This window comes from Lolium rigidum, chromosome 6 (genome assembly GCF_022539505.1).
Source record: "Lolium rigidum isolate FL_2022 chromosome 6, APGP_CSIRO_Lrig_0.1, whole genome shotgun sequence".
NCBI classification, from domain to species: domain Eukaryota; kingdom Viridiplantae; phylum Streptophyta; class Magnoliopsida; order Poales; family Poaceae; genus Lolium; species Lolium rigidum.
In genome coordinates, this window is record NC_061513.1 from 292,199,384 (window position 1) to 292,215,369 (window position 15,986).

The following is a 15,986-nucleotide window of genomic DNA, read 5'->3' on the forward strand; positions in this document are numbered from 1 at the left end:
AGCCCCCGAGGCTACAGCCGAGTGTTTGCACTTGGTTGTAGGCTCAACTTCTGTTATTTAACCAACTCTATATTTGTATCCTCATCATTACCTCTTAGTACAAGTATTTTTTTTGAAGGTAAAACAGTGGGTAAAACCCACTGCAATTTTTATTATTTATTTATAAAAGTAAAAAAAAAACAGAGTATGTATTACATAGGGAGAGTGAGAAACTCTCAAAAGGAGAAAAGAAGAAGAACAAAAGAACAAAGAAAGAAAGAAAGAAAGAAAGAAACTAAGAAAGAGACTGAATCCAATCCTTGAAAAGAGCTAAGTGTTTTTTCTTCATTCTGTGCACTAGAAGCCTTAGTTCTTGAAGGTATATAGCTTTCCAACTATTGAAGTCTGCATTCTGGTCTTTAAAAACTTTGTTATTTCTCATAATCCAAATGCCCCAAGCAGACAACATAATGATCTCCATAGCAAAAGGTAGATCCTTTTCTTCATTTCCTCTAAAGCCTCCAGTATAGATAATCTTTTATTCCGTTGCGGGCATACAAAATCCCAGCATTGGTCTGCAAATGGACATGCCCAGAAAAGATGCACAAGAGTTTCTTCTGTATTGCAGTTTCTCACCGCACAATTATGAGATTGTAACTGAAAGTCTTTCTTCTCAAAAGATTTCTTGTATTTAATCTGTCATGAAGTAGTGGCCAAAAGAAGAACTTATGCTTTGCTTGACAAGAAGATTCCCAAATAGAGGTAAAGATCTTTGGTGTTGGAATGGATCCAATCATAGCTTTATATGCTCTTTGTGAAGAAAATTCTGCACTCCCCCAAATGTATGTCCAATTATCCATATTTCCTTCTTGTATGGTTGTGAGAGTACTTTGGCATAAACTTTCCAAACTCTGAAACTCCACATAAGCCTGCTGGGAGAGGGGCAGATGAAAAAGATCTTCCAGATACTCTGTATTGACAACCTTTGCCACAGACGAATCAGTGTGTTTGGCAAAAGTTATGAGATGAGGAAATTTGTGTTGTAAACAATTATGTTCCCAAAGATCAGTCCAGAAGTTCACAGTTTTTCCATTTCCAATATTACATCTTGCCATAGATTTGTAGATGTCAAGCAACTTAAGATGTGATTTCCACCAGAAAGAGGCATCTGACTTGTGTGTGGGAATATTGTCATTTGAGTAATATGCTTCTCTGATTAAATTCACCCAAGGTATATCATGACTGTTGAAGAATTTGTGCAGATTCTTTAACATGAGAGCTTTATTTTGGATATCCAGATTGAGCACACCTAAACCACCTTGTTCTTTAGGTCTGCAAAATTTTTTCCATGCTATAAGAGCAGAGCCGTTTGCTTGGACCTCAGAATTGTTCTTTCTCCATAAACAATGCCTCATGTACTTTACCACTTGCTCCTTTATTGCCACAGGTACATCAAAGCAACACATGAAGAAAATTGGCATGGAGGCCAGGACTGATTTCACCAACTGCAATTTTCCTCCATAGTTTAAGAAATCTGCAATCCCTCCTAGCCTTGTTTGTGTTCTTTGAACAATGGGTAAAAAATGCTCCATGGAAGGTTTCACAATACTTAAAGGTAGTCCAAGATAAGTGAAAGGAAGAGATCATTTTTTACAATTAATTGTTGCAGACAGATGGTTCAGCCTTTCCTCACTCAAATTTATGGGTATCATATTTGATTTATTGTAATTTACTTTCAGCCCAGTGGAATCAGCAAAAGATTGCAGCAAAGCTTTAAGGCAGATAAGATTTCTGGCATCTGCCTTCATAACAACCAGAGTGGCATCAGCATATTGCACAATTGGAAAGTCAGGACAGGCAGATGAAGGAATTGGTTTGTCTATTAAGCCTTGTGCCATAGCTTTGTTCAAGATGGTCTGAAGAAGATCTGCTGCTAACACAAAAAGAAGGGGGAGAGAAGATCCCCTTGTCTAACCCCTCTTTTACAATAGAATTTCTTTCCAGGAGTTCCATTTAGAAGAATAGCAGAAGTTCCAGAACTAAGAATTAGATGAATCCATTTAATCCATCTTTCCCCAAACCCTCTAGCTTTCAAGATTTCTAGAATTGTGTTATGCTCTATCTTATCAAAAGCCTTTTCAAAATCTAACTTGAGAATGACAATCTCCTCTTTTGATTTATGACACTGGAAGATATATTCAAAAGCCCATCCCAGGCAGTCTTGAATAGATCTTTTCTTAAGAAAACCATATTGATTCTTGTGCACTAGCTGAAGAATGATCTTTTGCAATCTGTTTGCTAAAAGCTTGGTGATGATTTTAAGCACTGTATTTAGCAAGGAAATAGGTCTGAAATCTCCTGGAAGCAAAGGAGTGTCAATCTTTGGTATTAAAGTAATGTATGAGGAGTTGATACTCTCCAAGTTTAAATCACCCTCATGGAAAGCTCTTATCATGTCTTTCACATCTGGACCAATAATTGACCAACAATTCTTGAAAATTCATTATTGAATCCATCAGGTCCTGGAGATTTGTCATTGGGCAGGTCCTTAATAATATCATCAATTTCCTTATCAGAAAAAGGTACTTCCAAATGTGCAAAAGTGTCTGTATTCACATTGATACCAAAAAGCTCTTGCAAATCAAACTGCATAGAGGGATTATCAGTCATACCCATCCTCTCCTTGAATGCCTTCCACAGAATATCTGCTTTTCCATCATGATCAGAGATTTCAGCCAAACTGTCATTCACTAGCATTGAAATATAGTTGTGTCTATAGTTTATTGTTGCTTTTGTATGAAAAAATCTGGTATTTGCATCTCCTAGCTTGACCCATTTTATTTTCCCCCTTTGCTTCCAGTAAGCCTTCTGATTTTGTAACAAAGTTATCACATGATTTTTAAGAATATCTCTCAAATTCCATTCTTCAAGGGAAAGAGTTCTTAATTCCTCAATATTATCCAGAAAAGTAATAACTAGATTAACTTTGTCAATGAGCATTCTTAAGCAAGGTAAATTTTTTGCCCAGAGCTTAATACTTCTCCTTAGATTTTTCAGCTTAGCAGTGATTTTCTTGGCTGGATCAGAATGACCAACTGGAATGTTCCAACTTGCTTGTACTATGCTTTTGAAGTCACTATGTTGTAACCAATAATTCTCAAATCTGAAAGTCTTTGCCTTTGGTATTTTTGTTCCAATAGTAATGACACAGGGAACATGGTCTGAAGTTGGCTTAACAAGAGGGAAAACCAGAGTTGAAGGATAGCTAACAGTCCAAGAGGAGGAAGAAAAGAACCAGTCTAATCTTTCAAGGAGAGGTGTTTGTTGCATATTGCTCCAGGTGTACTTTCTACCTTTTAGTGGTAATTCTACCAATCCAAGGTTACTGATTGCCTCATTGAATAAAAGCATTCCATTTAAGTCCCCTCCTGGCTTGTTTCTGTCTGAAGGTTTTCTGATGAAACTGAAATCCCCCATAATCAACCAATCCATGTCAACAGGCATATCTATATTGGAGAACCATTCAATAAAATCTGCCTTTCTATCAGCCTGACTTGGGCCATAGATATTAGTCAAAATCCATGTACTAGCTGAGATATTGCAAGTGAACTGCACAGAGATGGAAAACTCATTCTGAAAAGCAAGTGTGCCAGTGAATAAAGAGCTGCACCAAATAATGATAATTCCTCCAGAAGCACCCACTGATGGCAGAAACTCAAATTTATTAAACTTTCTAGGACAGAATTTCTTAATATAGTCCAAATCAAAGGATTCCCTTTTTGTTTCTTGTAGACAGATAATATTACAGTTGGATTCTTCAATTTTACTAGCTAGAGCAACCCATTTCTTTTCAGAATTGATACCTCTCAGATTCCAATTCAAAATTTTCCATGATTTGTTGTGCTCCATAAGAAACTATGATGGTTTTTTGTACAATCACTTGAGTATATATGAAGTGCTATCAAGCTGAAGAAGAAGCCAGACAGAATAGAAAGAAACCAGTGCAATTTCAAGCCAGCACAAGTAACATAGATCATTACATAGGACATATGCCAGTAAAACATCCACAAAAGCAAACTTGACAAGTTTTTGTTATCACCAGAATTTGACCGAGTCAGAGGTGGGCCGTGATCAAGATGGGCTTAAATATTATATGTAGAAGAAATACGAGAATCGGCCTTTTATACCAAGTTGGGCGTAATTGCCCGTGTATCTGTAACATATTAGATCGCATCTTAGTTTAGAAGTTAGAGTTTTACCCGTGCACGGTTAGGTGCACGCCTAAATTAGAAAGTCCCTTGGACTATAAATATGTATCTAGGGTTTATGGAATAAACAACAACCAACGTTCAACACAAACAAATCTCGGCGCATCGCCAACTCCTTCGTCTCGAGGGTTTCTCCGGTAAGCACCATGCTGCCTAGATCGCATCTTGCGATCTAGGCAAGACAAGCCTGCCCACGTTGTTCATGCGTTGCTCGTGTCGAAGCCTTTTTGATGGCGAGCAACGTAGTTATCTTAGATGTGTTAGGGTTAGCATTGTTCTTCGAATTACATGCTTTTGTTATGCAACCCTTGCACATCTAGCCGCCCTTACACCTATCTCAGGTGTAGGGGCGGCACCCCGCTTGATCATAGTTTAGTAGATCTGATCCGTTACGGTTGCTCCTTGTTCATCAAGGATTAGTTTAACATCCGCAATAGTGACGGTGCTTCCTGCATCGTTCTACCTCTTGGGGCATCATTTTTGGAGCAGCGGCTAGATGGAGGTGGATCTTTGGTGGAGTGGTGTTCATCTACCACACGTTGACGTTGATGATTCTCGGCGGCGTGGAGCTGCAGGGTATCGAAGACGGGCGCGGATCACAGGACACGTGCAGGATGGTGGAGCTGTCTGGCGTCATGGTGACATCGATGGCAGGTCTGGCAAGGTCAATGCGGTGATCCCTCTTGAAGATGAGTGGGAGGAAGACGGCGGTAGCGATTTCTGTGGCGTGTGTGTTGGCGTGCGCTGAGAGTCTGCTCGCCTGGATGTGCTTCTCACCTGCTATTGGGCGGCTTGGGAAGGCATTTGGTTGTTTGGATGATGTGAGTTTGTGTATTGTCACCCCCTTCATCCCTCTGTAGATTTAGCATGGTGGCTTCGAGTTTGATCTTTTATATTGCTCTTGTAAGATGTTGCAAATAATCTAATAAAAAAAAAGGCGTGGGCATCCCTTGGATGCAGAAGCTGGGGTGATTTTTCCCCCATTTTAGAAAAAAACAATGAATTAGGTGTCAATTCCTTCCCAATAAGGTGACATGTTAGTTCAAATTAGTTTTCTTTCTAAGAAAATTATAGTGAAAAAGTTTCATCAACAGCTCGTACTAACTACAAATTCAACCAGCAGCCAACCCAAAATGTTGTACATAAGAAATGAAATAACATTCGTATTCTTGTGCATTACTCACCTGGAAAAATAGTATGTGTGTAGCACCACCAGAGGTGGTCGAGATGGGGTGGGGGCGGGTACAAACCTAGGATCACAACATCTTCAGTCAATGCAGTGTTGAACCAATTTTTTTGGCAAAACATGAAATAATTTCCTAGTAATTGTGTACTTGCCCGCCAATTCTGTTTTTTATCAAATTCAAATATAAAAACCGATCCGGTTTAATACCTGCAAGACTGCCTACCTTGACCGCTTGCTGGTGGGGCAAGCAGCAGCAGCTCGGAGGCAAGGCTTTCCTCCAGCTCCTGAAATCTGCCTACCTTGCCTACCTTGTCTAGAAAGGACAACCTTGCAAAACTTAATTAGCAAGGAAGTAAGAAATGTGTCTTCTGTCATCACGATAAAACTATTAAACACTTATTCATTCAATGCAAATTTGCAAGATCTATATGGTCAGCCATCTAGATAGGTTCTACCTTATATCCACCACGGAGCGTTGCGAATTTACTCGGCAATTGGCTTAATGGTGTTGATCCTAGGTTCAAGCGACTTATTAGGGTGGGAGCGATTGTCATCATATGGTCGCTATGATAGAAATGACAAGGTTTTTAATAATAAAAAATCTTCTCTTATGCAGGTCATCTACCGGTATACAGCTACGTTCCGTTTGTGGTCACAACTACAGCGTGTGGAGCATCGCGACCTATTTATGGAGGTGTCTACACGGTTGGAGGACACGGCGAGGGATATTTTTTCCAACATGGATGGTAGGGTGATTTGCGGATCGACCTTCCTTCGTCTTAGACTCATTTTTGTTTTGTAATAGCTGAGACATATTGTTTTCCTTTTTAGTGCTATCTTGTGGATTGTTGCGGCTGAGTGCATCCTAGCTATGCAGAGGTCGGGTGCATTACTTTATCTTGAGTAATAAAGCGCCCTTTATCGAAAAAAACAAAGGAAAGCTCACACTTATGTACAAAAGTTGTTAAATGGAGGTCGACTAATTTCTATGTTTATTTCGAACTGTCAGATCAATTTTCTTTTTTTTGCTTTTCTTTATTTTCTGTTCAAGACAGATGCTCTCTTTTGTCTGTTAATTCATAAGAGAAACACCGTTCACATTTTATTTTCGCAAAGAAGAAAAAGGCAAATTGAGTTTTTTTGAGCACACAAAAAAGATTAGACAATTTTTTAGGGAAAAGATAAAACAATTAAATATGCTTGATACTGAATCTTGGCTCAGCTAGCCAACTGGATATGGACAATTAGCCCAACGTCCCGCAGTTACAACTCCATGCCCTTCCCTAAAAAAAATGAAAAATACAACTCCGTGCTCTGGATAGGGTCAAGGGAGATAAGAGACATATCCGCCATACACGACGACGGAAATGTGTGTGTGTGTGTGTGTGTGTATGATTCTTGAGTGGCTTTTTATTCAAAGGGTTCTAAATGTACATGAATAGAAAAAAAACTGATTATGTGAACTCATTGCCAAACTCGATTGAATTATACTTTCTCTGGCCCAAATTAATCGATGGATCTCGAGACTAGATTTATACTAGATATATTGTGGAACCGATGTAGAGTACTTCTTTGGATCAAATTATTTGAGGTAACTCCTGAGTAGACTTGTATTTGATGGGATATAGTATATGACCGTGTCAATTAATTTTGATTGGAGGAGTACTAGATTTTGATTTGGTTGGTTGCATCAATGAAATAGAAGATATTCTCCCAAGACATTTGATTGGTTGGAATATATTCTGCAAAAACTAGTGCAAACGATTCAACCTATGAATCAAGCAGCCCACCTACAAAAACATTAACCCGTTAAAGTTCTTAGGAAACATTTTACTCAAAGAAGCTCCGATTTTTTCGGAAAAATCCTTTGCATATTTACTGGTCTGGTTCTGGAGTGGATTGGAACTCTCAAAAAATTACAGCTGGTAGCTTTGGAAACAAACTTCTTTACGGGGGGCCATACCATCATCCTTGTTAAATTTGTCTCAATTGGGAGGGCCCTATCTATACTCGAACCAGTTTATTGGCCATATACCACCAAGCTTTGGAAACTTTCCAATGCTTCAATACATGGACATTTCCAACAACCTTCTTCATGGTAGGGTGCCAATGGAGATCTTCAAACTCCCAACGATAATTGCAATTAATTTGTCTTTCAACAACCTCGATGGGCAACTTCCTACCAACATTGGCAATGCCAAACAATTCGTAAATTTGGCGCTTTCATGAAACAATCTATCCGGAACTATTCCAAGTACTCTGGGTGGCTGTGAAAGTTTAGAAGACATCCGGTTAGACTCGAATACTTTCAGTGGAAGCATTCCCATTTCATTGGGGCACATAAACGGCCTCAGAGTTTTGAATTTTTCTACCAATAACTTTAGTGGGTCAATACCAGCATCTCTTGGCAACTTAAAACTTCTTGAGAAACTAGATTTGTCATTCAACCATCTTAGTGGTGAGGTACCAACAAAAGGGATTTTCAAGAATGCTACTATTGTGTGGCATGATGGAAACAAGGGGCTTTGTGGTGGGGCATCGGAGTTACACATACTAGCTTGTTCTATTACGCCTTCAAATTCAACTAGGCACAAGGAACATATCATGATCAAAGTAGTTATCCCAATAGCCAGTATGGTTTCACTTGCTATGGTCATATTTGGCTTATTGCTCTGGAGAGGAAAAAACAAGTTGATGTCACTACATTATCGCTTGGTAACCCAATCTCTTCTTCGGTTGGACTAATGGGAACGATCGGATACGCTGCTCCAGGTAATAGCCATTATTTCTATATCTTCGGTTGCTACATTTCTTTTTTACATTTATGTTAACTAGTGGATGTGGAATTAACTCCTGTTTCTATTCACTATGTAGAATATGCAGGGGGTGGTCAAGTTTCAACTGCCGCGGATGTTTACAGCTTTGGTGTCATCCTCCTCGAAATATTCCTTCGGAGAAGGCCAACTGGTGATATGTTTAAAGATGGATTGACCATTGTGAAGTTTACAGAAATCAACTTCCCTGGTAGGATAATGGAGATAGTCGACCCTCAGCTGATACAAGAGTTGGAGCTTTGCCAAGAAACTCCAGCAACCATGAAAGGAAAAGGTGTCCACTCTCTGATGTCGATGCTGAACATTGGCCTTTGTTGCACCAAGCCGTCTCCAGGTGAGCGCATCAACATGCAGGAGGTGGCTGCCAAGCTACATGGTATTAGAGATGCATATCTTAGAGGAAACTGATAAATGCTTGTGTTCAATCAGTAGCATTAGCTGCCTGACTAATAAGTGTCCCAACCTTTTCTAGATACGGATATATATATCTACAACTAAAACGAGAGACACTTATTTTAGGATGGAGGTAATACTTGTAGAATTGATCGCGCATAGCGCGCATGTAAAAACCTAAAAACCCGGATTTTCCTTGTACTATCTGCAAATAAAATTTTATATCTCAGCGGCTAGAAAGTAAATCTGAAATTTCGCACCGTGTACTATCTTGTATTCTTGTATACATCAATCTCACTGATCTGTATTTTGAACTAAGAAAAAACAAAGTAAAAAACACTTGCTCGGGTTAAGCCATGGCAACTACCTCGTTTGTTGGTTCTGCTTTCCCAGGCCAAGGTTGAGCTCCTCGGTTGATTTCAGAACCAAAATGTAATCAGGCTTGCTGGCAAACTTGTAGTTCTTTAGCTCAAATTTCCCCACCCACCCACCTGCCATTGGCTCGAAGAATGGAGGACGGTTGGCGTGGCTGGGCTGAGGGAAGCTGCTATAAGCACATTGAGTCAATCCACACCGGCCTCTGCGCCGGTGCCACCGAACCGTCGAGACGTCGGTTCAGGGCAGAAGGCGTGGAGACGGGTTCTCAGGGGCGGGAGCAGAGGGGCTAGGGATGTCAGCACAAACCTGAAGATGGTTGTAACTGAATCTGTTAACTCACGACTGCAGCGAAGAACACGGTTTCAAGCCACATCTATTCCAGTCTCTAAATAATCCTCTTGTTGTGTTCATTCTACTGCAACCTGATTGCATGCTTATTTTTTTCCTGCTACAATTAGATTTTTTATCCTGCAAATTCAGTGATGCTAGACGGGTCCCTAGTTCTATATGAGTTGGAGACTTGGTACAAGATTCAGTGGCTGATTAGTTCTAACCCTAAATGCAGTTTGAGAATTGGTACAAGATTCTGTTGCTGGTTAGTTGTGGCCAAGCAATAACTTTTGAAAGATAATTTCCTTGTGAAAACGAAGGGGGCCAAGCAAGTTGTACCACATCATAGATCTAGTGCATTATTGTGGGCCGATTGGCGCCAGCAGAGACTGTCCTCAAAGGCCTCAAACCACACCACAAACCTATACACACACAGATTTTCTTGCTCTCGTCGTGTTTCTTCTGCCCTGAGCGTGACCATCTGGTATGCTTGGCAAAGAGAAGTATCCAATCTCCAAATAGTGTGACCAATCCTCACTGTGTTATTTTTTTACCGCAGCGTGATTTTGCATGATACAAATTATTATGCTACAGTTAGATTCCATTTTTTCTGAACTTTCTAGCACAGCAACTACCTGTGAGCTCTGCATTGAAGAAGCTGGTCCCGAACAACTTGTCGCCGTTGAAGTTTGTCTCCCGTGGTATTGATTATAACAGAAGAATAAAAATTAGAAAAAATCACTAGAGACACTCTGAACATTCAGGGGTTCTGTTTTGTTCTGTTTCCACATGCCAGAAAGTTCAGTCAGAAATTGATACTTAAATACTTAACCACCGGAAGAAACTTGACACTATCATTTCCAAGGGAATGATGTTTTGGCACATGGGAGCGTATGCTCCCTTTATTTTGAAATACATGTTAGATATATTTTGAAATGTTAAAAAATTTGAAATAAAAATTTCGCACGTATATCTTCATGTGATACGTGCTCACAAAATCGTTTTATGAAAAATCGATTTATCGTGTGGCATGTGTAAAAAAGCAAAATTCGGTGCTAAAACAAAGACTTGTAACAAGATAAATTTTCGCCTCGTCGTCATCTTCGACTTCGTTCTTTTCGGCGCCAAATTCTTCGGTCTAGCGCGGCATGGCTTCGGCGTCGTCGACTTCGCAGTGTCGGCCCCTTTGGCGTCGGCCGGGACAACACCGCTGGCTGCCGCAACACCAGTTTACGGGAACACATGTGTTCCCGCGTGCCGCCGCTTGAGGAAGCTCGTCGTCAAGACCATGCTCACGACATCGGCGAGGGTGGCTGGGGTAGAGGGAGCTCCGACAACCGCTGGAGAGGGTGGCGGGGCCTGCGGGCTAGCTCCGACGTGCGGCAGGGTCGATTCGAGACTCATGCCGGCGAGATCGGGCGACTGCGGTGGAGAGGATGGTGAGGGCGCGCAGATTGGCGGCGACGACAGTTGGGAGGAGGTGAAAGTTCCGTCGCGCGCAAACTAGGGGTTTCAGCTGCGTTCGGTTTGCTCGTTCGGCCCTACAAATACAGGCAGAGTTGGGGTTTCGGTCAGAAAACTTTTTTCAATTCTAACTACTTTACAGTCACTAACCGGCTGATACGGTGGTTACTTTTCGGCTTTGGCCTTTTAACGGGCTGGCTCTACTAGAGATGCTCTGAGGCACGTCACACGAGTTGAGCACAGTGTATCGATGACCGAGTTCCCAAATATATGTATTTCTGAAAATTAAAATATAAAAGAACCTAATTGAAAATTTTATGTTCAAAGATAAATCTTCTGCTGGTGCCATTGGAGCAGTTCTGCTTCTGCAGCGTGCGACTGGAGAAAAATAGAACGCACTGTGGCAGCCACCAGATATCGAGATCACCTCAGTTCCAGATTCACTACTCGGGCATACTACCACTCTGACAAACATCTTTAAATGTGAAAATCTACTTCCGATACGATTGTTGTGTGCATCCTTGTCAGCAATTGTGGCAGAATGTGAATGGATCACCCAGCAACAAGTTATCTATGGCGCTACTCACCCATTAGCAAGATGGAAATGTTTCACTCAACAGAGAAGAAAAAAGAAAAGAGATGCCGAGAGCGCTAGGATTAGCATGCGCACGGACACGCCGTATTCCCGCAGGGAAGATGTTTTGCCTTGTGCGCGTCGTCATTCTTCGCTTGACTGTGCACCGAAATGAACTCGAGTAGCAAAGTGCTGGATGGAACCAGATGCTTTTCTTGAGTCTCTAAGCATCAAAACCTACAAAGCATTACCAAGCGTCTGATAATCAGGTGAGATCTGTTTGTTAGAGAAAGAGAGGAAACCGCTGCATACTACCTACCTTCGGATTGCTCATATTGCTCCCGAAATACCCGATGCCAAACGATGAGGAGGAGTACGCAGCGACAAGCTCAGTGGCTTCAAGTACAGACAACTCCCCTCTCTGCAGAAAATATATATTGTTAACCAAGAGCGGAGGGGTTGCTTGTCCAACCTCGAAACAGATGGGTTTGCAAATGATAACACCTTTATAACATCAGCCTGAACCAGTAACAACCCAGCACCTGTGTCGTGAGACATCTCGCTGCTGCTTTGAACCGCCGAGCGCAGAACTTTGGTACAGGAAGAAGCGGGTCCTGATGGTGACCTGAGAAGATACGTATGAGCATGTAAACGTAATGCTGAAATTTTAACAAGGAAAACAGAAGGAGAACATGATGCGTAAGACAGCTGTTGGACATGTTTTTTCATTTCACTCAGACAGTAAAATAACGTATATGTGAAACACGAAAGATAGAATTGACTTTACAGTACAAATAACATGGTAGGCAATTGTAAAATGGAAAATTATATATGAAATGCACCAATTTGAAGGAAAAACGTACAGAGATGCGGAGACACAACATTCACGGGAAGCAAATCCTCTAATTAAGTGTTCACCAGCTCCGGTTGCACAACACCCAACTATGAATGGTGTGCCAAAGGGTCCTTTGGATGAAGCCCAGCACCCAGAGCCATACATAGCAGCCAACCCAACCCGGCCATCTACCTGCAGGAGGGTTCTTATTAAGGCATGTTGCATTAACTAGACTATATGCAGATGCAAGACTATCATAATTTTCAAGTGGCAAACCTTGCTATTTTGTCCAAAATAGAGTTTTTTTGAAAAAAATAAAAAGGTGCTTACAAAAGAACAACAATTTCAAGTGCACTGATGAAATATTGAAATTGACTTTTGATAAAATGACCAACAAACCTTTAGTGCAATGCCACCACTAGATGCACCTGATGCAACATTTCCATAGTCATCAACACAAACAACACCAACAGTATCCATTACACAATCTTGATCATCTTCCATGATTGGTCGTGTGAATATCTTCGCCTCCTTTACATTGTTCAAAATCTCAGCTTCAGCTCCTAAAATAAGATGGGGCAGCTTAGGTGGACTGGTTAAGTACAAATACTTCTAGATGCCGGAAGATACAGTCAAATGACCAGCATTGGTACTAATCAGCACGAAAAGCACAAACAAATCACCACATGGCTGCAACCCAGTACCACAAGCTAGATATTTGGGTGCTGAATATTGGAATATGTTAATTTAGAAGAGATTTTATAAAGACATAATAGCAGCTAGATGACCATTTAAGGAACCAAAAACAACTAAACAGATGAAACGAAGATAACAAGCAGCAGAACATATTAGGCCGTAATGAAATCACTACTTTATGAGTTATACCACACTATCAATGATCTACTTCCTCCGTTCGAATTTTGCGACAAGAATTATGGAACGGAGGGAGTAAGTATCAAATCGTTGTTCTGGCCCATACTGTGCAAATGGGTTGGTTTGATTATATCTGTTGGATGTTGCATTGTTTGTAAACCTAGAGATGTTTTTTGTGCAAATTACATGTAGTATATAAAATTATCAGCAGAATATAACACCAATAACAGTTGGGCTACAGGTAGATCTTCAAGTGTTTCACAAACTAATATTTTTAAGAGGCCTTATTGGGTACTGCCCGAGGCACAACCGCACAATGTCATCTATTCATCCATGATACTGAATGGAAGAAAAAGGCTACTAAAATAACAGCTAATAGTAAACTTCCAACTGTTCATTCAATATTTCTGTGCAAAGGAAATGATGTTAATCATACAACATTAAACTGCAGTCCAGTTTCAGAAGATATTTGAACCAAAGGAACATTACATATGGATGAGCTAATATAACCACTAATCCAAGCTAGAATTTCAAATGATATGCCAGAAACATCAGGAAAATTTGAAATACAAGTGAAATATGAGGAAGGAACCTGATGCTTCCAACTGTACTGAACTTGATTCTGAAGCAGAAGCAGTGGCACGATTTACCGATTCCTTGGCACTAGCAAGCAATGAACTGTATTTTACCCACTGTGCTTTTGCATTCTCGGTCACTAACCACTGACTCCGTATGTGAAAAGAGATGGTAAATTACCAGCGATTTAGGAATGAAAAATTGGATGGAAGAGTGGAAGGGGAGATTTTACATTATTTTCCTCTGATGTAGATCCAACTAGGTCGATTCCTTTATCTTTGGCCCATTTGTATGCTCCATCACCGACCAAAAACCTAAGAAACAGCGAATAAGTCAGCAATTAGAATTACATGTAAGATGGATGGGTGTGCATGATAGAATGCTATCCGTGAGTCACACAAAAGCAGTCATCATGCAATGGTTCCATTGTTCAATGATATAAGTCGTTATTTGCATTACTTATTTCAGCATCAGAGAGAATTGATTCTAACTTTAAAGATCATGGCACAGTCAAATCAGTCGTGTGAGTATGTGACGCTAGTGAAAATAACAGGAGGGCAGAAAATTACTGAAAGAATAAAGTTCTGGGAAACCAAAACATGGAGAAGACAGTTGAATTTGTTATTACATGGGGGGTATCCGACCAAGCAGTGAAGGACCCATCATCTGTTCCTTTGCCAAGTGTAATGCAACTTGGATAGGATTCTTTATGCCTGATCTATAAAAACAGAAAGTTTGGTCAGAGAGTACCTGAACAAGCACAACACATGCATATCAACAGTAAATCTTCTGATACACTCTCATTTAAAGCTTCTATTATAGGGGATCAAATGCTAGTAAATTGCCACAAGTACCTTGCACAGCTCCAACAGTTCCGTAGGTACCTGTACTTCCATCCATGATACTCGCATCGCATTCCACCCGACCACTCTCAGTCAAACTTGAACCTCGGCCAGCGTTTGTAATGGGGTCATCCTAGTCAAACATATATGAGAATGAAAACTTCCATCACACATTTTGAAACAAGCAAGTGCCGATAAACTATTATGTACTTGAACCACAGCACTACAGACCTGCTTAAATCTAGAAGGATTGTAAACCTTGATTGTACAAGTAATGCAAAAAAATTAGCACTTCTGCTTTCTCATTCTGACATTAGTAAATTGTGACTAAACCTTGATTGCTTACTCGTATATTCCACAATTCCCACAGATGTTAATGGAACAAACTATAGAAAATAGACACCACATCTATCCACAGGGAATGACACATACCTCCAACACTCGAATGGCAGCTGCAACAGCATCGAGACTCGAGCCACTGCCCTGCAAATAATATACAAGGAGCATTAGGAATTCACTAGAGCACAGGTATGCTTGCCAAGTCACATCACAGTATATATGACACTATGGGAGGTAGACATGCTTCAGGTATCACTAACCCAGTCGAATTGCAGACCTACAGATACCAGATCGGGCCCCTTCCCAAATACATACCATCAAATTAGGCCGCTAAAACTTTTTTTAGGGTTGACTTAATAGCGTAGGATTCGTCGGTTCATACAAAATAGGGCACGTTGTTGTTGTTCTAATCTACGGGCAAAATTCCCCATGGTACCTATAATCGAACGCTCGGTCAGACCGCATAAATTCTGATGTAGCACGACGGAACGGAAGCACTGCAACGTGGGAGGAGGAAGGAAGTGGAGCATGTAGGGGGTTAGGGTTTAAGGACCGGACCTCGCGGAGGACGGCGGCGGCGGCGAGGCATGCGCGCTTCATGGCCCGGCGGTAGACCTTCTCGTTCGCCGGCGCGTGGAACCCGGCACCCACGTGCACCGCCACGAAGAACCTGCGGCCGAGGCTGGGACAAGACCTCGTCCCATCTCCTCCTCCGCCTCCTTCCGCCCCAGCCGTTTCCCTCTCCCCGCCGCGGCCGCTGGTGGCCATGTGCGCCTGGCCTGACAGACGAGGAGGGTCCAAAAAGGTTTTGAAAATTACGAGCCAGAGCCCCTCCTGCAGAGACTTAGTTAATTTCACCCTTGACGAACGCTTAATTCGCAAAGTGAGAACCTTAACATTTTGATTCATAACAATAAACCTTATCTAGACCACCTTAAATCTAGAGTGAGACTAGGGGATGAACTACTTTTTCTTAGATTGACCATGGGATAAGCTACTTAATACACACACAAAAAATGCACCTGTTGGAAGAAAGTGTATATAAACTTTAAAGTGATTCCTCATGAGATTATATGAATGGAACAATATCGATGACAACTTGGTAAAGTGAGAAC

At 41.1% G+C, this 15,986-nt stretch overlaps 2 protein-coding genes across 2 annotated transcripts; one reads left to right on the top strand and one right to left on the bottom strand.

Moving 5' to 3' along the window:
• The first annotated feature begins 7,600 nt into the window (after positions 1 to 7,600).
• On the top strand, positions 7,601 to 8,675 carry LOC124664368 (putative receptor-like protein kinase At3g47110). The gene is made up of 4 exons (XM_047201905.1): positions 7,601 to 7,641; positions 7,818 to 7,896; positions 8,022 to 8,205; positions 8,308 to 8,675. The coding sequence occupies exons 1-4, from the start codon at positions 7,601 to 7,603 to the stop codon at positions 8,673 to 8,675; spliced, it is 672 nt and encodes a 223-aa protein (XP_047057861.1).
• A 2,572-nt stretch (positions 8,676 to 11,247) lies between these two features.
• LOC124664369 (putative threonine aspartase) lies at positions 11,248 to 15,558 on the bottom strand (the record flags this gene model as incomplete). Its single annotated transcript, XM_047201906.1, has 11 exons — positions 11,248 to 11,643; positions 11,726 to 11,827; positions 11,911 to 12,031; positions 12,270 to 12,433; positions 12,641 to 12,804; positions 13,707 to 13,836; positions 13,923 to 14,004; positions 14,319 to 14,403; positions 14,545 to 14,665; positions 14,965 to 15,015; positions 15,430 to 15,558. Coding segments are annotated over 11 exons (1,242 nt in total), but the record flags the coding sequence as incomplete, so codon positions are not given.
• Positions 15,559 to 15,986: the final 428 nt, after the last annotated feature.

What these genes read in the sequence shown, in the direction of transcription:
- LOC124664368 (XM_047201905.1), top strand. Translation starts at nt 7,601, where the DNA reads ATGGGCAACTTCCTACCAACATTGGCAATGCCAAACAATTC. An exon ending in TCAACCATCTTAGTGGTGAG is followed by an intron (nt 7,897 to 8,021) that starts GTACCAACAAAA and finishes AAATTCAACTAG; the next exon opens with GCACAAGGAACATATCATGA. An exon ending in GATCGGATACGCTGCTCCAG is followed by an intron (nt 8,206 to 8,307) that starts GTAATAGCCATT and finishes TTCACTATGTAG; the next exon opens with AATATGCAGGGGGTGGTCAA.